This window comes from Hemitrygon akajei, chromosome 11 (genome assembly GCF_048418815.1).
Source record: "Hemitrygon akajei chromosome 11, sHemAka1.3, whole genome shotgun sequence".
In the NCBI taxonomy this organism is placed as follows: Eukaryota; Metazoa; Chordata; class Chondrichthyes; order Myliobatiformes; family Dasyatidae; genus Hemitrygon; species Hemitrygon akajei.
In genome coordinates, this window is record NC_133134.1 from 41,299,585 (window position 1) to 41,325,094 (window position 25,510).

The following is a 25,510-nucleotide window of genomic DNA, read 5'->3' on the forward strand; positions in this document are numbered from 1 at the left end:
AGGACTTAGATAGAATAGGAGATTGAGAAAAGAAGTGGCAAATGGAATATAGTGTTGGGAAGTGTTGGGTCATGCACTTTGGCAGAAGAAATGAAAGAGTAAACTAAATTCTAAATGGAGAGAAAATTCAAAAGTCTGAGGTGCAAAGGGACTTGGGAATCCTTGCACAGGATTCCCTAACGGTTAAATTGCAGTTTGAGTCGGTAGTGAGGAAGGCAAGACCAATGTTCACTCGAAGAGGACTAGAATATAAAAACAAGGATGTAATGTTCAGGCTTTATAAAGCACTGGTGAGGCCTCACTTGGAGCATTGTGAGCAGTTCTGGGCGCCTTATCTAAGAAAAGATGTGCTGACATTGGCGGGGGGTTCAAAGGAGGTTTCTGGGATTAAAAGGCTTGTCATATGAGGAGCATTTGATGGCTCTGGGCCTGTATTCACTGGAATTCAGAAGAATGATGGGTGACCTCATAGAAATCTATTGAATGTTGAAAGGACTCAATAGAGTGGATGTGGAGAGGATGGTGGGTGAGTCTAAGACCAGAGGAGACAGCCTCAGAATCGAGGGGTGTCCTTTCAGAATGAAGATGAGGAGAAATTTCTTTAGCCAGAGGGTGGTGCATCTGCGGAATTTGTTGCCACCGGTGGCTGTGGAGGCCAAGTCATTGGGTATATGTAATGCAGAGGTTGATAAGATTCTTGATTGGTCAGGGCATGAAGTGATACAGGGAGAAGGCAGGAGATTTAGGCTGAGATGGAAAACGGATCAGCCATGACGAAATGGCAGAGCAGACTCGATGGACCAAATGGTCAAACTCTGCTCCTATACCTTATGGTCTTATGGTCTTTATCCAAGCCACACAGCCAATGGAACTGAAATTCTATACATTTGCTCACCCCTATTCAGATTGTGAAGAGAGCCTTTGTTTAGAGTCTTGTGGTGAAAGAACTGTTGATTGTTTCAGTGTGAATACATGAAGTGTGAGACATACTGGTCAAGCTGAACGTGACGTAGGCCACTGCCGATCCTAGAGTTAGTCCAGACATGTAGGACACAGTCATGGTGTTACCTGTAAAAAATGGAAGGGACAATGAATGTTTTCCAGCAGGTCACTACAGCACACAAACCTGATCTCATTCAATATCCTTCACTAGTCTCATCCAGCTCAGAACATTCTGTTTTGGTTAACCTACCACACCTCTGGTTCAGCATTGTATTCACTTTTTAAAATTCATAGCAACACACACAAAATGCTGGAGGAACTCAGCAGGTCAGGAATCATGCATGAAAATGAATAAATAGTCAGGCAGAGTCATTTCTTCAGGACTAAGAAGGAAGGGGGAAGGCACCAGAATAGAAGGTGGGGGGAGAGGAAGGAAGCTAGGTGGAAGGTGATAGGTGAAGGCCAGGTGGGTGGGAAAGGTCAAAGGCTGGAGAAGAAAGGATCTGATAGGAAAGGAGAGTGGACCATAGGAGAAAGGACAGGAGGAGGGGACCCAGGGGTAAGTAATAGACACGTGAGACGAGGCAAAAGGTCAGACTGGGAATAGAGGAAAGATGAGGGGAGGAACTTATTCTTGGTTTCTGGTCAATTTCTGGCATTACTTTCCCTACAGCTAACAGAGATCTCTGGGTGCCTGCAGTTCTGAAGCTGCACTCAAGCACACAATTGCCAATCCCATTAGATGAATGTGCCCAGAGTTTAAAATGTTTGGCACTTTAGTTGACTATGACAAAAGATTCTGGGATGGAACCTGAATGGCCAACACGAGTTGGAGCTCATTAGTCCTGAAGAAGCATTATCTCTGTATCAGACGCTGGTGTGGGTTGGGAGACACCTCTAGAAATATTCAAGGTACTTCACACTGTGGAGGCAGTCACCCCAAGGTACAAGATAGCCACCCATACTGGTTTGTTGTAGCCCATTTAAAATATTTATCAACTGCAGAATAGATTAAACTGAAGTGCCTGGGTCTCTGGGCTTCAAGAAATCACAGTATAAGTGTTTGAAACACTGCTTTCTTGCATTCACAATAAAATGGTAGAATGGCTAAGAAAATAAGTGAAACTGCAAACTTAAGAATGTCTGTTTTGGATTCTTTTTGGATGAAATCCATCAAACCGGTCTTGTCTAAGCTTCCAGAAAAGAGAACAGCTATCAGTTAAACTTCAGTTAAAGTCAGTTTTTCACTCCCCATATCAATCCCACCTGGAGAGTGTCACTCAACCATCACTCATGCTGATGTAATTATTTCATGGAAATCATTCTCAGAATAAGCTTGGTCTGAATATTTATGTACAGCTTTGCAATCTGCTTCATGCTAGCTGAACATAAATGACAATTCTGACAACATGCCAATCTTTGCATCACTGGAATTTGCAACACAAATCTTCTGCAGGCATATGATCCACTTGGAGGCAGGTGCTTAGGTTAGGTTTACTCTGCACTGGACACTCTGGAGCTATTGCTACAGCCACAAGTCTAAGGGATAGAAGAGAATCACGGAATATTATACCACAGAAAGAGACCATTAGGCTTATTAATCTAATTTCAACTCCTTTTTTTACACAGAGGTAACTTAACCTTTAACTACCTCTTATTTTTGTTTATTCTGTCTTGGAAACAGATATTCTGCTTAACCTGTCAATGCTTCTATTGCATTTCTCAGATGAAAAGTTCAAAGTAGATTTTATTATCAAAGTACAAGCATGTGACCATGTACAACCCCGAGATTCATTTTCTTGTGGGCATAGTCAGCAAATCTGTAGAAAAGTAGCCATAAAGGACCAATGAAAGACCAACCAGAGTGCAGAAGACAACAAACTGAGCAAATGTCAGTATAAATAATTAGTAATAAAAAATGAGAACATGAGATAATGAGATAAAGTCCTTGAAAGTGAGATCATTTGTTGCGGGAACATTTCAACGTTGGAGCAAGTGAAGTTGAGTGCAGTTATCCCCTTGTACTCGAGGGCCTGTTGGTTGAGGGGTAGTAACCATTCTTGAATCTGGTGGCATGAGTCTTGAGGATCTTGTACCTTCTACCTGATGGCAGCAGCGAGAAGACAGCATGGCTTGGGTGGTGCGGATCTCTGATGATGAATGCTGCTTTCCTATGACAGTGTTACATGTCGATGTGTTCAGTGGTTGGGTGGGCTTTACTCGTGATGTACTGGGCCAAATCCACTATTCTTTTGTAGGATTTTCCAGTCAAAGACATTGGTGTTTCCATGCAGCCAGTCAGGACACTCTCCACCACACACCTATAGATGATGTTTGTCAAGGTTTTAGATGTCATGCTGAATCTTCAAAGCACGTTAATGCGGCTGAAGGAAAGTTGGGTATCTGACCAAGGGTTTCCACTGCTTTGAGTGGTGTTGACCTGCAGTTGTTATTGCCCAAGCACAGAGCTCTGACCCTGAAAGAACTGTGGGCTCAGATTTAGATGGAACTTGAGAGCTATCAAAATAGATGGCCTACTAAATGAAAATATGTTTTTTCTTTGTAAGCCTTGAGAATGAATGGTGAGGGGTTCTTTGACTCCTAGAAGTATCAAACACAAACTAAATGCTTTCAAATCACCCACACTCAACAACAGCATGCTTTTAGCTGAGGGTCAATGGGTGGGACAAATCAGGAAGAACCCTGCCTGATGCCGCAGATTCACTAAGTGAGAGAGTTGGCAAAAGTGAGTGACAAGGGGATGGGAAAATCCAATTCACTAGAGCTCCACCGAAGCTTTGTAGAAAGCAATATTTTCTCAATACTGATCACAACATCCAGGCCACTAGGATTAACACACAGAACAGACTGTGTGAACTTACAAAGGAAGGAAATTGAAGGGAAGACTTGAGTTTCTTTGGCGTCTTGTATGAGCTCTATATATGTCCCAAATCATGCTTTAAGTGTAGACATTATTGTAATGCTGTAAACGCAACAATCGATTGAACACAGCAAACTCCCCAAACCAGAATTGCAATAGATGACCAGCCAGTCTGTGATAATTCATGGGGTTGGGTCTGCTACCTTTTGCATACCCTATTCCATCCAAAAATATATTTCTTTAAAAGTGCAAAGAGTGTTGCACACTGCCATTGAGTTTCTAGTTTGGTGTAGATACGTTACCTACAATTCTTTAGCCACATCAAATCATTTCATCATTAACAACATCGTGATGGAGGACCTTGCATTGGGAGTACTTAATCTGGGACTCAGCGGTCTCTGACTCTTCAGATATGAGTATCTCAATAATAAGTTTTGAGAGCATGTGCCTCTTTACCATCAATGGAACAACACTGGGGGATCAGCAATGGAGAGAATCAGCTGATTTAAATTCCTGGGGTTTATTGCATTGGATGACCTGTCCTAGATCCAGCGCATAGATCCAATCCGAAGGAAAAGCACATTAGTGTCTTCACTTTCTCTGGAGGTTTGGCTTGTCTGTGAAAACTCCAACAACCTTCACAACATGTGTACTGTTAAAAATATCCCTACTGGTTGTGTCATGGTCTGGTATGACAACTCAAGTACACAGCTGAGGGAGTTGTGGATTCTGTTGGAGCGGATTTTTGGGATTAGCATATTTACATTTAGCAAATGACTTTGGCCACTAGTCTTCACATCTGAATATGTATTAGGGACTTAAGTTGGAGTGCAGCTCTGAACAATGGGTTCCGAAAAGCTGTCAATCCCAGGACAGACAATGCTGATTAAAATTCACTTGGATGTCTGTGGTGTACGTGCGAATCGGGAAATGTGATGTGTGTGTGTAATTTCAAAGAAAGTGTGGTCCATATATTGTAAATATGGAGTTGCTCTTTGATGTTCACCACATCAAATATCAAGCCCCACGTTGGGCCAGCAGACCATTTGACCAAAAGCTTCTCCAAAAGATGTCCACTGTACCTTGTTTCATCGAATAAAGAAGCTGCTTTCTATCTCCCGGTACTTTCCTCCGATGATTTCATTCAAGCAACAACAGACTCAGCCCAAAACATCACGACCACATCCTAGTGGTCTAGCGCTAGTGGTAATATCTATAGGAGATGCTGCCTCAAGAAGATAGCATCCATCATCAAATATCCCTACCATCCAGGCCATGTCATTTTTTTACAGCTACTGTTGGTCGGGAGGTACAAAAGCCTGAGGTCCAACAACAACAGGTTCAAGAGCATCTACTGAACTTCTCTTCGCTCATTTGGTTCTTGAACCAACTGACAAAAACTTAACCAATGTAGTTTAGCAACACTATCATCACTTTACACTAAAACTGACTTTCTTTTTCTGCTAATTATGTTTTTTTCTTGAAAAAATGTGTACAGGTTATGCTTAATTTATGTTTTCTTGAGAATGCTGGTTGTATGATGCAATGTGCTTTTGAAGCTGTGTTACAAGTAAGATTTTCATTGGGCCTGTGCATATGACAATAAACTTGACGAGAGATGGGAACTGCAACAGCTCAACTAGGTCAGACAACAGATTTGAAAGGTTTTTATTCTGGTCAAACTTATAAACACATAACTAACTACAAAATCTTCGAGTGGATGTTTAATGATGCTGCAAATGGAAATGTTCCTTCAACTCTTCCTTCCACTGTGAGGAGCATGGCAGCCCATGAAACATAACCCAACTCTACCTCTACCACAAGTCATCTGTAATTCAGCAGCTGTCTGTAGATAGGACTCCTCAAGTGAGCTGCTGGCTGTTTACTCTTGTCCCTCCCTCGATAAACTTGAGATAATCTAAATCATTGTTCAGCTTGTCCTAGCTCACACTGTTCCATTCATCTATAGCCCTTATTAAAACAGATCTACTTTGGCTTCTAGTCAAGCTGTACATCAATTTTTAATTTGTTATCATTCTTATAAAATTCTTCCATGGTCTTCTCTTCCTCTGTAATCTCCATACCATTGATCCTCCAAGAATCCATGCTCCTCTATATCTGTGTTTTTAGCTAATCCCTGGATTTAACAGCTCCACCATGGACTGCAGGGCTTTCAGCTGCTATACCCTTAAGTCCTGGAATTACTTTCCTAAACTTCTCTGCCTCTCTGAAGTATCTTTTTCCTCGTATAAGACCACCTCTTTGACCAGGCTTTTGGTTTTCTGTCCTAATACATTTTTGAATATTATACCATAACAGCAATGTTTGTTTGAAATGTTCTAAGATGTGCTTGCAACTTTAATTTCACTCTATAGTTGAGCCTTGTTGTAATGGTGGTCCTGTATATGAAACAGAGGAAATGAGCAGGCTGGTTCTGGACCAAGCAGAACAGAGTGAATCATTTAAGATTGCCAGGAACAACAATCAATAAATTGATGACCTTTCAAGTTTAGAGCAGCACAAATCCACCTGAGATCCAATTGTAATAGTGTTTTTCTTCTACATTGAAGTGGCTGCTTCTAATAGCAGGCATGGTGGTTGCCATGGTAAAATCGATTTTCTTTTATCAGTGACTCTGAGAAAGCAGAGGCAAGTGAAACAGCTACAGCTTACCTGCCAGCTCTCTCTGCTCCGGGCTGACTTTGCCAGCTGCCAAGATCATGGGCACACTCCCAAAATAGCCGTTTGAAATCCCCATTAGCAAAGAAAAGACACACGGCCAGGCTGGGTGGCTGAAAACCGGCCGGTCACTTGGGAGCACACACAGCAAAAAGAGTGGGATGTATATAACTCGGGTGCAGGAGCAGGCCAGGAGGTGAAGTCCTTTCCAGTCGTATGGTAAAGCTGCAAGGATCTGTAAGAGAAACCAACGGGCTAATGAAAAAGGGTTAGAACATAACGATGTGGAAGCATTGGAAAGGGTACAGAGGAGATTTACCAGGATGCTGCCTGGTTTAGAGAGTATGGATTATGATCAGAGATTAAGGGAGCTAGGGCTTTACTCTTTGGAGAGAAGGAGGATGAGAGGAGACATGATAGAGGTGTACAAGATATTAAGAGGAATAGACAGAGTGGACAGCCAGCACCTCTTCCCCAGGGCACCACTGCTCAGTACAAGAGGACATGGCTTTAAGGTAAGGGGAGGCAAGTTCAAGGGGGATATTACAGGAAGGTTTTTCACTCAGAGAGTGGTTGGTGCGTGGAATGCACTGCCTGAGTCAGTGGTGGAGGCAGATACACTAGTGAAGTTTAAGAGACTCCTAGACAGGTATATGGAAGAATTTAAGGTGGGGGGTTATATGGGAGGCAGGGTTTGAGGGTCGGCACAACATTGTGGGCTGAAGGGCCTGTAATGTGCTGTACTATTCTATGTTCTATGTTCTATGTAACTTCACCCTCTGATGCAAAGGAAGACTCCTTTCATCCGAACTTCATAATGCTCAAGAGACGGTAAAAGGACGCATCAGTACTGACTAATCCAGGCCTTTATTAAGTCAATTACAATCTCATTCACAACAGTGTACAGAATATATACAGATGGGGCAGGGTGGCAGTGGAGGAGAGGGGTTTGAGGTTTTTTTTTAATTGAGCAAAATAAACTATACATAATTTTAAAAAGATTACAAGAATAAATGGTTCAATGCCTTTTCATCCTTTACATGCATGGTCAATGTTTTCCATATTGATCTATACACATTAATAACACTGCTGCCACTCATGTGTCTCTCTGGGCTGGTATTCTAACTATTACAATAATTCTCCTTCCATCTATCCCCTCTCTCCCCGGTAGGGGAAGATCCCTACACCATGGTCCATCCGCAGTGAGCTGCACCAAGCTTCAGTGCATCCCTCGGCACGTGCTCCAGCAGCCCGAGAAGTGCCAGTCTTCCACGGACAGCTCGACATGCTGGTGGACCAACAAGACTCAGGCAGGCCACAGAGCACCTTGCACCGAGCTGATGATCTGCCAGCAGCGTGCAGTGTTTGTCTCCGTGTGTGTCCCTAGGACCAGCCCGCAGAGCAGGTAGTCTTCTGTTACACAGCTGCTCAAGATGAAACTCGATGCAGGCCTTCTGCATCTTGCCCCAGACCCTCTTTGCAAACCCACAGTCCACAAAGAGGCGAGCTGCTGTCTCTTGGCAGCTATGGTCTTCCCGTGATCAGCGGGAGGAGAGAGTGATGCTCCAGTTATGCTGAAAGGATCTGACTGGGAGGGCCCTTCTCCACAGACTGCCAGGCAAGGTCTTGGTGCTTATTGGTGAGGCCTGGCAATGAGGCATTTTGTCAGAGAGTCTGGACAGTCTGCCCCAGGAACCACCCCACTGAGTCCTTCTCCAGCAGTGTCTGCAGGACACGTGGTCAAAGGTGTTGGTCTGGAAGAACTTTTCAATGAAGGACAGGTATTCTGAGAATGTCCAGCTGAGGGCAGACCCATCCTTCGCAACACCATGGGCAGATAGAACCTTGGCACATGGTGGCACTTGGTGCCCACGTATTTAGGTTCCACACACATGGCCTGATGCAGCCACACACAAAAGTGGTCATCAGGGTGGGGGCAACTTTGCTCCCGTTGTCCAGGGACTTGTGCGTTGTGATTCGTATGACCTGCTCCATCCTGGATCTCCAGATGGACCTGAAGACAACTCAGGCGATCCCCAAACTGGAGGAGTGGGGGCTGGGCCATTCAGCAGCCCTGAGGGCACCTCACACCTGAAGACTAGGCTCTGCCCAGTTATCGATAGGGAGTGCCCTCCCCACTGTCCCGATTTCTGTTTTAGCTTCCCAGTCTGCTCCAGCCAATTCTTGTTGTACGCCTCGGCCCCTCTGAACCAGATCCCAGCACCTTTAGATAATCATTTCTGATAGGGACACTGGATCGGCCAGGTCAGTTGCTGAAGAGTATATGGCCTCGCTCTACGTGCAGTTAACCCTGACCCCTTATGCTGGTTGCAGACGCTGATCAATAGTGGCAAACTGAGCTGAAGATGGTGGCATTGTTCATGCACGGTTGGGATAGGGAGGCGTGGGTTTCACTTGGGTCCCTCCACTCCCCGGCAGCATCACCCCTCTAATGCTCTCATCCTTCCTGATGGTTTTGGCAGAGGGGTCTATACAGCACACAAACAAGACAGACGAAACTGGGACACTCTCCCAGACTCCAGACTTGATGGGGAAGCTACCTATTGACTCGGACAGATGTCTGTGTAAAGCTGTTGGATCCAATTCTGGGTGAGTTCCCATAATCATTTCATTTGGATTCTAACACTGCCAACTCTGCTTGAATGTACCCCTGCCTCCAACTGCCCTGTTCCCACTTTTCAATCGAGGATATTGATCCTTGCACACAACTGGAAAGGAAAGTGCCTCTTGTTAGCCAGTTGGATGATACTGAGTGCTAATTGTGTATCGTGTAGAAAACACGTTTTATCCCCATCTCCATGTTCTCCAGGCTTCTTAGAATATATCAAGTTTCACTCTCAGAAAGACATTGTCAAAGTGCAATCACTAGTGCACTGAAGGCACAGTAAACAGATGAATAATTAAAATATATTGGAAACACTGAGAATAAATCTCCAGAGGCTTATCAATAGCCTTTAAATCCTGAAATCTTTACATCTGTGTTCACGTAAAATTTTGCGCATATTTCCAACCATGTAAAATATTTACAGCATTCTAATTGAGTGGAAGTTCATGGACTCCAAGGTAATCAATGGGAATTGCACTGTTAGGCATTAAGGATTTCATTGCTTTGGAAAGAGTCGACAGATTGATTATCAGAACTACCTATGATCAATAAAGAATAATAAGCTGTAATTTTCAAAGAGGTGAAATCACATATGAGGGCATGCAAAGCTTCAGTGGCTAATGGATGTTTTTAAAATGACATTGACTGAAAATTTAGAGCCATTACTCTGTTAATATTTGCACTGAAGAGGTTGCCTTCTCAGGGCAGTGAAAAAGAATGACAAAAAGACTTTCACTTAGAACATTTCACAACCTTGAGATGAGCAAACACACTTCACATTCAAAATACAGTCACTGGTGCAATATTATAAATCCAGGAGGTGCATGAAGAGGAACTCAGCCATCTCTAATGTATTATGTATTATACCGGCCAATAGTGGTGTTAACTGATTAATATTAATGGAAAATAGTTACTGTGAGGCTTAGGGTTAGGGTTAGGGCCTTACCTTTCCCACAAAATCAGAGAGGTTAAAGATGGCCATGATGAGAATTGGCAGCCATTCTCCTAGAGTGCAGTTCCGAATTTCAGACTCCAGGCCAGGAAAGAGGCAGAGAGTGATGAAATACGTTAGAGCGATGGAAAGCATGTACGGCCATATCACGCCAGCCACGATATACCGGTGTAGAATGATGTCTGCAAAAGGACAGATGGCAAAACAACACCCTTTTAGAAAAATGCTGCCACGATAGGAAACACTTCAATGCCCTTAAGTGGTAAGTTTGCCATTTATAATCGATACACAACCAAAGTCCAAGTCCAGGACTGCCAGATTACAGCCAAGATGAATGAATTTAAAAATATTCATGTGGATTACTTCTGGTTGTAAATATCTATGCATCTCCAGTAGAGCTACTATGCATACAGATTTGGAGAAGCCACTGTAGTTAATTCATTCTGGCCATTGGTAATCACATTGCTAATCATGCTGGAGGTTTACAGATTCGGCATTGCTTGGCTCTCTCAGTAGGTGAGCATTATGACGGCACTGATCAAGAAGATCCCATGTACAAGCACTGATGGAGGCAGCAACAATAAAATAAATTAGATGCTACATTTGACTGGAGCATGCATGCGGTTCTTCCGCTCATTGCGTTACGTGTTGTTTGATGTAGGCGATCATGGTCTTTCCCTCTCCATGGTTGTTCATGGCAAATTTATCTACAAAAGTTGTTTGCCTTTGCCTTCTTCTGGGCAGTGTCTTAACAATGACAGGCGACCCCAGCCATTATCAATACTCTGCAGAGAATGTCTGCCTGGCGTCAGTGGTCGCATAACCAGGACTTGTGATATGCACCAGCTGCTCACACAGCCATCCACCACCTGCTCCTATCACTTCACGTGACCCTGATCAGGGGCTAAGCAGGAGCTACACTTTGCCCAAGGGTGCCCTGCAGGCTACAGGAAGGAAGGAGGGCCTCACACTTCCTTTGGTAGAGACATATCACTGCCCCTCCACCCTCCATGGAGTAAGGGGTAAATTTAGTTTTAATTCCTGATATCGAACCATTAATTTCTGTGCTTGAACTGATATCAGAATAGATTAAAACTCAGAAGTAGTCCCCTCCAGCCAAATGTCCTTGTGATACACATGGTTGAGCAAGATAAAAAAAAGAATCATTTGGTACCAGTAGAGGTGAACCCCTGCAGGAGGGATAAGTCAGATGCATGACTGTAAGAGCGGAAACTATTGCATCCAATGTTCATGGTTGAAATGTAGGTCAACTCTGTGATAATCTAGTATTGATCTAGCATCAGTTCCTTGACAACCTTTGAACAGAGCGAGATAGATCTGCAAATAATGCTTACTGTTTCTGAACAATTAGCATTGAAAGATTAAATCAGAATTCACCATGACTATTTATGAATATGCATGGCCACCCAAACTTCTCAAAGCTAGTGGAAAACCGTCACTCTGCCTTAAGTCTCCTAATCCTTCAAAGCAAATCTGCAAGTTGATCAGAATGCTTATACTTCCGGATTCTTTTGCCTCACATTTCCTTATTCCAAAGTAATTAATGTAAGTCAATACTGAATTGCTGCACTTATCACAGAGCAAGCAACTAACAACAAGAACACGAGTGATGATTCTTGTAAGAAGAGGATCTTCAGCGGAGTGGGATTCCATAATTAACAGGGACTGATTGCGTGATTTGGAGCGCTGTCTCTCTGGTGCCAGGGTGATGGAAAGCACTTGTTAAAATGAAGTAAATAAAAGCCTATAAATAATGCAGAAGTTGATTCCTTCAATTAATCCACTAATGAAGGAATGAGTAGTTCAAAGTGCCTGCAAACGGAGTTTGCTTCAAGACTGAAAATCAAAATCACGTCAGCAAATTAAGTCAGGATGGCTCACACTGATGCAGTCAGGAAGAAACAAGTTAGATGTGTGAAGACATGGCTGGTGGAATCACATAATGATGGGCCAAGACTGTTCATCAGGACTGGATGAAGAGTCTCATCCCAAAATGACGACTGTCTATTCATTTCCCTAGGTGCTGCCTGACCTGCTGAATTCCTCCAGCATTTTGAGCATATTTCTCTGGATTTCCAGCACCTGCAGAATCTCTTGAGTTAATTATGGGAGAGATGTTTTGGATTTCTGGAAGAACAGAAAATCAAATGCTATACAGTGGAAGTTGCTCAAATAGGTAGGTTTCTCCTAACATAGACTCTATTGATAGTCTATACCGCATTGGAGGACGCAAAGGAAGAATTGAGGTATTTGCATGGATTTCAAAGATTCAAAGTTAAGTTTTTTGCTCTGAAAAAATATGGCCATATGGTAAAAGAAATGGAGGAGATGTATATGTCAGAGACACCAGAAAGTGAAAAATGACTACCAACTGGATTTCCAATGATAGGGTCTGTCTTGGTGTGAGTAATATTGACCATTGAATCCAAGTGAGCTGAAATGTGGGTTACTCTACAAAGAATTTTAGTGTAAACACGAGGATGACATGTGAGGGACTTTCAGTGAAATATTGTAAGAAGGGAATTAGTGAATATATTTGACATCCACCTTCTGATCTTTGGAAAGCTACAAAAGGTAACCCACATTTCGGCCTGATGATCCTAAGTAGCCTAAATAGAAGACGGAATGAAATTAACAGAAGGCTTTACTAAAACTGACAAAATAACAGCTGAAAAAGAAATGAATGCTTAGAAATTCAGTCATATAGCAAGACCTTTATCATAGCTATGTGCTTGGAAATCTGAATATTTCAGCCGAATATGAATAGAATATGTTTTCCTGAGCCTAATTATCCCATTTTGCAAATTCAGTGGGGTTATTCTCATTGCAAATCATGCTTGTGCTGATAAGGCATTTCTCTGCCAAGCATACATAACTTCACTCCTGTCCTGGTGGAATGATTGCTGCAATGCTGCAGGAAGAAATTAGATTTTGTTCATCAAAAATGCCTTTTGTTGATTGCTCCTAACAAATACGTGCTGTGAGCTCTGCAGAGTTAAGAGGCCTTCTCCAGAATGTCCCTGCTTGGCATTGGGGACCCAATTCAAGAGGTTCCCTTTAAATTATTTACCTCACTGTGCCACAGGTGTGCTAATAACACCTGTATTTTCACTGTACTAACCTCCGCACTTAGCTCACAACCCTCAGCTGGACCTTCCCACCCACCAACTCTCTTGATCATCTCAGCCTATCAATCATTCAACTAAGCCCCCTTTACTGATTACCTGATCGAATGTTCCCCCCCATTAACAACTGAGCACCCATCCCTGCCCCCAATCTGACTGTGCCTTCCACAAAAAGAGAAACACCACCCTCAGGCTTTCATGACCCAATAATATTCTAGACAGAGACCTAAAGGTCTTCTTGCAGAACCAGTAATAATAATAGTGTAGAGTAGTAATTGCAGGATTTCAAGGCCCTAAAAGGATTAAGATAATGCAAAGAAAAATCAATGAAATATAAAGTTGACAAAGTCTTAGGGGAGAAAAATGAAGGACATTGCTAAGGTGTGAAATGGCAATCAGAAGGGCAAAAGGGAAGCATAGTTACAAAGGCTAGATGCAAAACCTTCTTAACAAATTTCATGACACATGCCGGTGATAATAAACCTGATTCTGATTATATAAGAGGATATGAATGAAGGGAGAATTGGGACCCCATCCGTGCGCAGATGCAGTCCAAGAACTGAGTGTAGAAACTATGTGAACAACCAACACTAATTAGAGATTAGACTGGGGAAAGGGGGGTTAATCCTGGTCAAAGTCGAAGACCTGCATTCGATCCTTTATTAAGAAACTAGCAAAACCAACGACCTTGAAGTGATAATGAAACTAAAACTAGCAATATTAAATGTACTTAAGTGGAATTAAGTGGAGTTAAATGAAGTTAAATGCAAGTGGTTAAACAATTGCCAACAAAAACATATCACCTGACCTACCTCCTCGTTTGAAACTAACCAGAATTACTCTAAGAAACAAGAACAGGTAAATAAAACTCTTCACTTCTACCACACCCCACCCATGTGACTAACTACCATAATAAACAAAATAGACACACAACACAGAATACAAAGCAGATAGAAAACATGGAGGATAAACAGAAGTAGCTCGTATTTCATTCAATGGTTGGCTCTCATTCAAAAACAGAGAAGCCTACAAAAGATGGTGGATACAGCCCAGTCCATCCCAGGAAAAGCCCTGCCCGCCATTGATAACATCTACAAGGAGGGCTGCCAAAGGAAAGCAGCATCCACCTTCAAGGATCCCCCATCAACCAGACCATGCTGTAGGAAAGGAGGTACAGGAGCCTGACACATGACTGTACAGCCAAACATCAGAGTAATGACATCACCAAGTTTAACAGTGGTGGGGCTCATCACCAACAATGATGAGGCTGCCTACAGAGTGGAGGTGGAAGAGCTTGAGGCCTGGTGCTGGGCAAATAACCTCTTCCTCAATGTCAGCAAGACAAAGGAGATGGTTATTGACTTCAGGAGACCTCACACCACTCCCGTCCCTTTACAACAGCGGCACAACAGTGGAAACTGCAAGCAGTTTCAAACTCCTGGGAGTGCACACCACACCCAAAGTCTCATGGTCCCAGAACACATCCTACACGGACAAGAAAGCTCAACAATGCCTCTGCTTTCTGAGGAGGCTGAAGAGAGCTGGACTTCACACATCCATACTCACGTCATCCTACAGATGCACAGTAGAGAGCATCCTAACAAGCTGCATCATTGCTTGGTACGGAAACTGCACTGCAGTGGACAGGAAGGCTCTGCAACGGATAGTCAAAACTGCCCAACACATCACCGACACCGGCCTACCCGCCATCAAGGACATTTATACAGAAAGGTGCCAGAAAAGGGCCAGTAATATCACGAAAGATCTCACACACTCTGCTCATGGACTGTTAGTCCCACTCTTATCCAGGAGGAGGCTACATAGCATCAACACCAAGACCAATAGACTCCAAAACAGTTACTTTCCCAAGTAGTAAGGCTCATCAACACCTCCACCCACTAACTCCACCACTACTTTATTATTTCCCATCAGTCACTGAGGCTGGTATGTTCACTGATAACTTTAACTTCTTGCTTAGCAGTGTGTGGGACCCACCTCCTCCAGCAAGCTTCAATTATACCGGTGCCCAAGAACAGTGTAGTGACCTGCCTCAATGATTATCATCCAGTAACACTTAGGTCCATAGTTATGTGTTTTGAGAGGTTGTTGATGAAATATATCAACTCCTGCCTGAGAAGTGACATGGATCTGCTCCAACTGCCTACAGGTCTACAGCAGATGCCATCTCATTAACTCTTCACACAACCCTGGAACATCCGGACAGTAAAGATGTATATATCAGGATGCTCTTCATCGACTACAGCTCAGCATTCAATATCATCATCCCCTCAAAACTAATCAATAAGCTCCAAGACCTGGGCCTGAACACCTCCTTGTGCAATTGGATCCTGCATTTCCTCATTGAGAGACCCCAGTCAGTTCGAATTGGCAACAACAGCTCCTCCACAATCACCATCAGCACAGGTGCACCACAAGGCTGTGTGCTTAGCCCCCTGCTCTACTCGCGTAACACTTACGACTCCGTGGCTAAGCACAGCTCCACTGTCATGTTCAAGTTTGCTGATGACATCACTGTTGTAGACCAGATCAAAGGTGGTGATAACTCGGCATGAAGGGGGGGGGGGGGGGGGAGGTTGAAACTCCAGTTGAGTGTTGTCATAACAACAACCTCTTACTCAATGTCAGCAAGACTAATGAGCTGATTATAGACCTCAGGAGAAGGAAACCAGAGGTCCATGAGTCAGTCCTCATCAGAGGTGGAGGGGAATAGCAACTTTAAATTCTTAGGTGTTATTATTTCAGGGGACCTGTCCAGGGCCCAGCACACTAATGCAATTATGAAGAAAGCATGGCAGTGCCTCTACTTCCTTAGGAGTTTGCAGAGATTCAGCATGACATCTAAAACTTTGACAAACTTCTATATATGTACAGTGGAGATTGTATTGACTGGCTGCATCAAAGCCTGGTATGGAAACACCAATGCCCTTGAATGGAAAATCCTACCAAAAATGGTACTTTTTCTCAGCTCAAGCCGGTAAAACCAGAGGTACAAGCTTAGTCAAGCACACTCATTTGCCAATTGCTAGGAACCTACAGACTATTCTAGTGGTGTTTAGTATTGTGGCTTTCTGAAGATTTACATAGATGTCACTGTGTAGCCCTAATTGTTTAATGCTATTGTGTAGTGCCTTTGGGATGATACCAGTTGTAGAAATTACCATTGGGACAATGCATACCCTGTTCATGTTCCAAAGTCTTTCAATTTCCTCTTTTACTTCAGCAATATTTCCGGTGTTTTTCACTTACTGATTTCGGTAAGTTATGTGTGTTTGGAATGGCTGTATCTATTGAATAAGTTGTTGTTGCTTGTTTATCCTGTAGTATTATATCCAGACGGTTATTATGGTCCTATCTGTAACAACTGATTGGTCATAGTATAATTTGTGGTATTCTGACTCTAAAACTGGATCTGGCTTGTAGTTACAGTAAAGTGTGATTTCATTTATGAGTTTGTATTGTTATTATTATCGTTTGGGGTGGCGTGGTAGCATAGTGGTTAGTATAATGCTTTACAGCTCTAGCCACCTGGGCTTCAATCCCAGCACCGTCTGTAAGGGGTTTTTACAGTTTCCCTGTGGCTTCCACCCACATCCCAAAGATCTCCAGGTTAGTGGGTTACTTGGCTGCAGAGGTGCAATAGGGCAGGTCGGACTTGTTGGGCTGGAAGGGCGAGTTACTGTGCTGTATCTCCAAAATGAAATAAATAATAATTTTTTTTTTTTTGGCATTGGTTGTTTGTCAGTCTTTGTGTGTAGTTTTTCATTGCTTCCATTGCAGTTCTTTGTTCTACCATGGATACCCACAAGAAGGCAAATTTCAGGGTAGTATACAGTGACATTTACGTACTTTGATAATAAGATTACTTTGAACTTTGAGCTGACAAGTTAGGCTCAATCATAAAACTCACTGGGCAGAATTTACTACTTTGTACTTGACTGCTCAGCATTTTACTATCAACAAATTGTTATGTTCTGGTATCTTCAGGTCAAGGCTCAGACCTTACAAAGGTTATTTGCATATGTGGAGGTTGATAAGTAACATGAGGGCTAAAATCCATATTATTGGACGGTTATGACAGAAGGGAGGTCTCCCTGGTTTGACAGAGGGAAGATTCCCTGGATTCACAGACAGGAGGTGTCCTTAGATTGGAATCCAGGCTTTACGATATTAAATTTTGCGAGAAAGGATATAAATCAAATTCCAGCAATCTCAAGCCTATTAACTTTATATTAGTAACCAAAGAACAAAATATATCACCAAACACTCATTTCAACATTACCTCCCCGAACTCAGTGTAGACAAATTTCATTTCAGAAGAGACAGTTCTGATAATAGCTTGTCAAACTAAAATGAATCTCTCTTCATAATTTCCAGCAATTTTTGTTTGTATCTCAATGCCTTTGATGTTTTGAAGAGCGGCACCCTAAGTGGAGTCCGGAAAGCTCCGCGCTGTATTTAATGGGGAAGAAATTTGTACATTCATGAAAATATAAGAAGATGGTACATGAAATACTTCACATGTTTATGCCACCATTATTACAGAAAGATTTTTGTACACAGTGTTGTGGTTTTGAGCAGAGAAATGGCGTGATTTGCTATCTTTTCTCACAGCCATATACATTAATTGCAGGTAATCTCAAGTACTGGACACAGTAGGGCATATAGCATACACACAGCATTGACATAATAATGGTGTCAAAATTGTGGTGGTGAACTATAGAGGCTGTGGTAGGGCTTTGGACAGCTTAAGATGAACTGGTTGATGAGACGGACATAACAGAGGGCACCTCATTTCTTCAGGAATCACCTTAGCTGAGGTAGAGATCCTGAGTGAGGGTGGAATTCACCGAGGTCATTTCTCAACAAGAGGTGGATTTATCCTTGCAATTCAGCAGACCACATCAGTGTCTGCTCTAATGGAATTCCCAGCAAATGGGGGAAAGAGCTTAAGGGAGATGTTTCCTTCTGTTAGGGTTTGATATTTGGTACATTGCCCCACTGTCTCTTTGTTGTAACATGGTAGCAGCATTGTCAAACATGTGCTCAAAGCAACATGCACAAAACGCTGGAGGAAATCAACATCTATGGAAAAGAGGAAGCAGCCGATGTTTCCGGCCAAGACTCTTCTTCAAGACTGAGAAGGAAGGAGGAAGATATCAGAATGAAAGAGGTGGGGGGGGGGAGGGGAAAGAGGCTAGCTGGAAAGTGATAGGTGAAGACAGGTGGGTGGGAAAGGTCAAGGGCTGGAGAAGGAAGAATCTACTGGGAGAAGAGAGTGGACAATAGGAAAAAGGGCGGAAGGAGAGGATCTGGGGGAAGTAATATGCAGGTGAGAAGACTTGAAAGGTGGGGGGGGGGGAGGAATTTATTCTCCAGAAGGAGAAATCAATATTCATGCCATTAGGTTGGAGGGTACCCAGATAGAATATAAGCTGTTGCTCCTCCACTCTGAGGGTGGCCTCATCTTGGCCTGTTTCAGGTACATCTCTCAGACAATCACATACTGTATTCCAGTTGCATTAGGCACTTTGCATTCTGCTTGGCATCGATCGTGTTTAGTGCTGAATCTCATGTTACTGTTACATGTCATTGTATCTAAACTGCGCTTCTAGGCCAGGATGTCCAAAATTCCAGGAAAAGTAATGTGAAAGATTGCAGCCAACCTGAAGATAAGTAAAACCTGGAGGCGAGTGAGAACGTACCTGGCGGTGGACAAGAAATTGGTTTCATATCAACTTAGGGAGTTATACAGTATAAGACTGGAGCTTTCCCTGGAATATTCAGAATTGGAGCTACTGCTATTTCTGGTCAAAATAAAATGGGTCAGATTCTGAGTGCAATATAAAGTAGTCAAAATAGCAGTCAATACTAATTGCAGATGGGAGAGCTGCACTTGATCTGACATTACAGTACGTGGCTCCTGAACAACCAGACAAAATAGTAGAAGATCAATTTCAAAGCAAATCACGTCTGAAATACTCTGGCCTGCTATGGAATGCTACAATGCTGATCTTAACTCCTTGCACTTCTTCATTCTTTGCCACCTCCCATGAGGTTGGGATTTGACGATAATCTCCCTCTTGGCAACAGACATACCTCCAGTTCAAGTGCATAATAGCAAATCCCAAACTATGAAACTGAGCTGAGGTTCCAACAGTAACATAAGGTCAAGCAGGAATCTTACTCTGGGAGAAAAACGTTTACCATAAATTTCTGCGAGGGAATGAGCTAAACGTCCTTTCTCAGCTCGCTCGCCAATAAATTGCCAAAGGCAGCAGGTCAATTTGTCCTTATTCCAAGACACTTACAGAGGAAAGGAATGATGTATAGCAATAAATGAAACCCAGAAATTGTTGCTGTGCTTCATTAAATCAACAGGTAAACCATGATCCAGATTCACATTCAGCCCCAAGTCTTTGACAATGATTAAAGGTAAAGCAGAAGTAAAAGTAGTTGGTTTCCAAATTTTCCATAACAATTTAATTAAACTAATGCTCATTTATAATGCAATTCCCACTCTAACATATTCCAAAATGTTTAATCACTCATCTTTATAGATATGCGGACTCTATAATTTCATGTTATCCTTGGTTCTGATTCTGTATTACATTTTATAGCCTCATGATTTCTTCTGAATTGCACAAGTGAGACCCAAAATGATGTTAGTCACTTTAATCATTCATAACTCATCGAGGCAAGGACAGGTGTTGATCCTTGTAGGTGACTTACATTTCCGCAATTTGTTTTGTTCATTTATTTATTAGATGCTACTGTTCCATTTTTCAAAATACCTGCATGGACTTCTGAAAACAGGCTGTAAATCTCAATCCTCACTGCACTTTATCATTTATGAACTGCTTTGCAACCTGGTGCCCTGGAGAACTGGGGCCGCTAGCAACCAGGTTAAATTGCTTTTTTTCAGTCCATTGATCTCTGTTAAAGCATCATTGGCAACAATTTCCATTTGATCAGGTGCATTTTGAATTCCACTCCCCAATAACTTGAAATTACTCAAATAATTGTTAAAATGCGTCTAAATCGACAGATGCAAACAATGAAAAGGTGGCAACAAGATGGATTGCACTCTACGTGTAAACTGATGATTGTAGTTCATGGGTCCTATTCTCGCTAAATTAAATATCTGGATGGCCACCGTGATATTTAGATCAAAAACATTGAAGGTAATATTTTTCTTAGCAATGACCAAAATATTACCTGCTGGCGTTGTTGATTCATCTCTCGAGGACTGGCTTATGGTAGGGCGTGGTGGAGTGTGAGAGCACAGCATTAACAGTAACGTAAACAAATACCTGTCCTATAAATCCTGTGTTATTTTATTTCATGCATTTCCCGACAGAATTCTCATAAATCGGAAACTGGAAGATAAACCTCTGCTTTTTTATTAGCTTCTCACTTCTGGAATTTGGGTAACATTACCTTTACAAGTCTGCAGCTAATTAAATCATGAGGGGCATTTCCAATAGACAACAAAGAATGGAAATCCCACCTGAAGATGTCTTTAATGGAAAGAAGGAGGCATAAAAGTAAGCTGCACCTCATAGTTTTGGTAAAAGGATCAATTACCTCACAAGAGTGGCCAATCAAATTGAAGGTACTCATACCAACACAAACATTCTGGCACCAGAGGAGCCTCCATATATGGCAGTATCCCAATAGTACAGTATACTTAGATGTCCAAAGAACACTTCATACAATAACATATAATTGGCTAGTGAACAGGGAAAATCACCCAGAGTTAGAGAACACTACCAGAAAGAGCACTCGGCTGGCTTCAGGACGGAAAGCAAATGCAATCAAAGTGGCAGGAGATTAAAATGGAGTTCCACAAAGATCAATATTGCAACCACTGCTGTCAGCAATATAAGTTATTGAATTTTGGTATAAAAAACACATTTTATATGGTGAGATGGGAGGAGAAGGGATGATGAATATTGAAGATGATGGCAGTGAACTAGACGTAATTGGGAAATGAATTTCAACAAAGTTAAGTTTGAGATATTTTGTTAAGAGAAACAAGGAGGTCAGATATTGCTTGGAAAGTAAGTGAGTTAGGGAAGCAAAAGGATTTGATGCACAAATGTATAAATCACTAAAAGTAGCAGCACAGTGAGGCCACTTAAAACAAAACAACCAAACACAAGGAAATAAATACAGCGCTTCAGAACAGGGAGATATAAGGGTTCATTAAACTCACATCAGACTGTGGTTAGGCCACATTTGCAGAACAGTATTGTGTTCAGCCTGCTACATTCTTAAGGGATACAAAACGAATGGATCAGGTGCAAATTGGACTTTATGTGGATGGTGGTGAAAGAGGAACAGACTGGGCTGTTAACATTATGAAAACACTAATAGATTTGACTAAAAAAGATCTAGAAATTCAAACACTTGTTTTTCTTTTCAATTTGACTTTAATGAAGATACCATTTTTTTCTCTAGAATGAAATGTAGTTGTGATGATCTCTGGGTTAAATTTTGTCCCTTCAGAAACTCCCAAATGATGTCTGAATTTGGCCTAAACACTCCTCACCTTGGCTGACTCCCAAGTTTCCAAGTGGCCCATACTATTAGGTCCAACTCTCATCTCTAAGACCCACATCTCTAAGATAAACTCCATTCTGCCTGACCAAGGCCCTGATCCAACCAACGACCCTCTCTGTCCTGTAAGTCTCCAGATCCTGCTCCGGTCCTGGACTTAGCTGATACCTTGCTTCATACACTTCATATTAGCGCAGCAAGTGCAAGCGGTTAGGGCCTTGGGCATTGCTAAATTTGAGGCAACCCCCGTGAAAACATTCAATGGTGTGCTGGCACCGATAAATCTCTACATCGGAGACATAAGAGGTTATGCACATGCTGGAAATCTTGAGCAACACACGAAATTCTGGAGGAGCACAAGCCAGCAGGTATCCTATCAGATTCCTTCTTCTTCAGCCCCTTGCCTCTCCCAGATTCTCCTCTTGCCCACCGACCTTCCTTCCCCTTCTCTCCTGAACTCACGTATTATCTCCCAGCTTGTGCTCCTCCCTCTCCCCCTATCTTTTTATTCTGCCTTCCACCTTCTTTCTTACCAGTCCTGATGAAGGGGCTCGTATCGAAAGATCAACTGTTCTTTTCCCTTCAAGGATGCTGCCCGACCTGCTGATGAATCTCTACCCCACTCATGAGAATGGGCAAGCTAAAGGCGATATAAGGTAAGTGAGCAGAAACCAAACTGGCAATGAAGAACAACATTAGAGAGTGCTGTAAAAGATGGAACTCGCACCACAAACAATAGTGAGGCAAAGAACATACACACATTTAAGGAGAGCAGGCAACATGCAATTCCAAAGGACAGCCAATATACAGACAGCCTACAATGTCAAAGGATGGTAGGAGCAAACTCAATGGGCCAAATGGCCTAAATTTGCTCTTATGTCTTACAGACATAGCTGGCTATAGTTAGTGAAGGGGGTTGGTAGAGGCTTGTGGATCAGTCATGATGCACCATCAATAACTCACGCCGAGACTTAGGAGGTGAGTTATCGGCTTTTATTGACTGAAGAACAACACTACATCCTGGGGAAATGAGGGAGAGCAGCAGGCCACAGTCGCCTTTATACAGGGGTCTGTGGGAGGAGCCACAGGGGTAGTCAGCAGGGTCTTGGGAGGAGCCACAGGAGCAGTCAGACAGGTATATCTAGTTCACCACAAGTCACTCTTTCTCTCGCTTGATATTAATACATGAACGCAAATGGGAGAGGAATAATTAAATAGTGTATTCCTGGAACGTAGCTTTATACGACACAATTTTAGGCCTACCTCTGAAACCTGGCCAGTTTCTCCTCAGCTTTGACCTTGGTGCATCAAACCTCATGTAGGCTGCAGTCGCTGGGACATCTTGCTCCAGCCCGTCTGACTGCGGACTCTCCATTGTACCATTTTCCTAGAGGAGCAAAGGCGGGAAATGCAGCTGTCATTCTGAAAGCTAAGGAGGAATACTGATCTCACTTACTACATAATTCAACTAATTATCACTGGTAGTGAGACAGCAGAGGTTGCACCAATATCAAAACAAAATCTCACACACTTACAGAAAAATTTGTATTAATTAACAGAAAGCCACAGGGAATTGGTCCTTAACTCACCAATAGTCTATTTATTTTTAAATGACTCCCTGGATGTTTATTGCAACAATAGAACATAGAACAGTACAGCACGGAACAGGCTATTCAGCCCATGATGTGCCTATCTCAATGCCAAGTTATACTCTTCTAATGTGTCATCTATATCCCTCCATTTCATATTCATGTGTTTATCTAAAATCCTCTTAAACTCCAGCAAACTGCCTGCTTCCACTACCCAGGCACCTACCACCCTCTGTGTAAAAAACTTGCCCCTCATGCCACCTTTCAATTTCCCCCTTCTAACCTTAAAAGCGCATCCTCTGGTGCTTGACATTTCTACCCAGGGGAAAAGATTCAGTCTACCCCTCTCATCATTTTGAAAATCTCCATTAAGTCTCTCCTCTATGGCCATGGTGAGACTAATAGCCTTTGGCTTTTCTTGAAGAGAGGTGGAATATTCCCTGTTCTCCAGCTCCTCGGCCCAATTCCACAAGCCAAGGAACGCTAGGTATTCCCAATTTAGCAGCCCATTTTCCACCTTTTCTGATTTTTTTACATCTCTTAACTCTCACTAGAAATAAAAACTCAGGGAAGCTGTGACATTGCGAGTATCTATTCTGCACTATAGCAACAAGCTGAAATGCCCCCCGTGGAGTTCTGGACATTTCTGCTGACTATCAGCAGTTCAGCTTTCCAACTTCTGTCCATGTTCTGATTCAGTAATTTCTCGTTTTTAGCCATATTACGCTTTTTAAACACCATGTCCAATCGCAAATTTATTTCCATTAGTGATTCTTTTACATCCCAGGTGTTCCTACATCAGTACTTGTAAAAATGGAACAAGATTACGTGCTAATTATCTCTACTATTCCCTCCCCCTCAAGCACAAGTTGAGCTCTTTCATCTCTCAGAGTCCCATGTCTTCTTTGAATACACTTTTATTTCGAGGGACAATTTTGAGGCCTTACTCCCAGCATGAAGCTTCACTGTCAGAGAGTATAACAGTTAAAGGCATGACTACAAAGCCCCAGCACTGGTTTGCTGATATGTTGTGCACTGTGAGAATTTTAACCATTGCTTTTTCAGAGAGAATGAGCAGAGAATTTCAAATGCTTTCATGCTACATTGAATTCACAAGGATTTGAAAATCCTTCTCACAGATAAACACTAGCGGTGTTGGGACGTTACTTTGCTCTGCTGGTAAGAATGATCAGGAGATAACTAGTAGCATTATGTCCATTCGCAATATACTGAGGCACCAGGTGAGCAGACAGGGGATATTCAGCTGCGAGAATAAATGCTGGCTTTCCCTGGATCAAAAATAAAACACAATAGAGTAGTTCTTATTTTCATTTTTCTCTCTCTCCACAAGTACTGCTTGAATTTCAGTACTCCAGTATTTTCTATTTACAGTTCCTAGCTTTAGCATCTTAAGAACAGTACTTTGACTCAGCAGGGAATTCCATGTGCTATTCCAGCCATTTCCAGAAGATCTCTACACATTTGCTTTAGATGACCTGACGTCAGATATTTATGGACTGAGGTTGTCTGTCTAAATCAGGACCTGGAGTGAGCCAGAGTCAAGTTGAAAACAAAGTGCAGGTCAGGTAACATCCGTGGAGTAGGAAATTTAGCTGCTAAATTGGTGATTTTGAACCTTAACAGTGGTAGTGCCATTAGTCAAAGTTGCCCCCTATTCTCATGAAAGCATAATGAATGCAAGAAATATCAAAATGGATAAAGTGTTTCCAGCATTTTGTACTTGTATTGAAGGGATGGTAGAGTCATTTCAGCCAAGGTTAAGCAGGGAATTGATACTTCCCCTTAAAGAAGAAAGCCGAATTGATGCTTTAGTTGGAAGGCTTACCTGATCAGATTTTACAGAAAAACATTCAATAACCATAGGATCATTGAGTGCAATAGAAGGTCATTCAGCCCACGGTTAGATTTTGCATTGTTTTTTCTCCTTAAAGTGTTTTACTAATTCCACTAACATACTGGGCAGTAAACTCCTGATCCTAAGCACTGTTTGCATTGATATTTCCTCTGGATCACTTGCCAGTCATCCCAGAGTGTGCCTTCTATTGTCAACCATTAGTTTTTCTTAACTTTATCTATACACAACCTGCAAAAGAG

At 42.4% G+C, this 25,510-nt stretch overlaps 1 protein-coding gene across 6 annotated transcripts in view; it reads right to left on the bottom strand.

Annotated features, from left to right (window-relative positions):
* Positions 1 to 25,510, bottom strand: part of slc29a4a (solute carrier family 29 member 4a) — a 229,853-nt gene that overhangs the window by 5,292 nt on the left and 199,051 nt on the right. For 5 of the 6 annotated variants that reach the window (XM_073060696.1, XM_073060695.1, XM_073060697.1 and 2 more), the window contains 4 exons: positions 23,070 to 23,193; positions 10,075 to 10,262; positions 6,497 to 6,737; positions 896 to 1,068 (listed from right to left, as the gene is read on the bottom strand). In XM_073060696.1, coding sequence (XP_072916797.1) covers positions 926 to 1,068; positions 6,497 to 6,737; positions 10,075 to 10,262; positions 23,070 to 23,193 — 696 coding nt within the window. In that variant the 3' untranslated portion in view covers positions 896 to 925. The remainder of the gene's footprint in view (positions 1 to 895; positions 1,069 to 6,496; positions 6,738 to 10,074; positions 10,263 to 23,069; positions 23,194 to 25,510) is intronic. The other variant, XM_073060699.1, reaches the window with a different exon arrangement.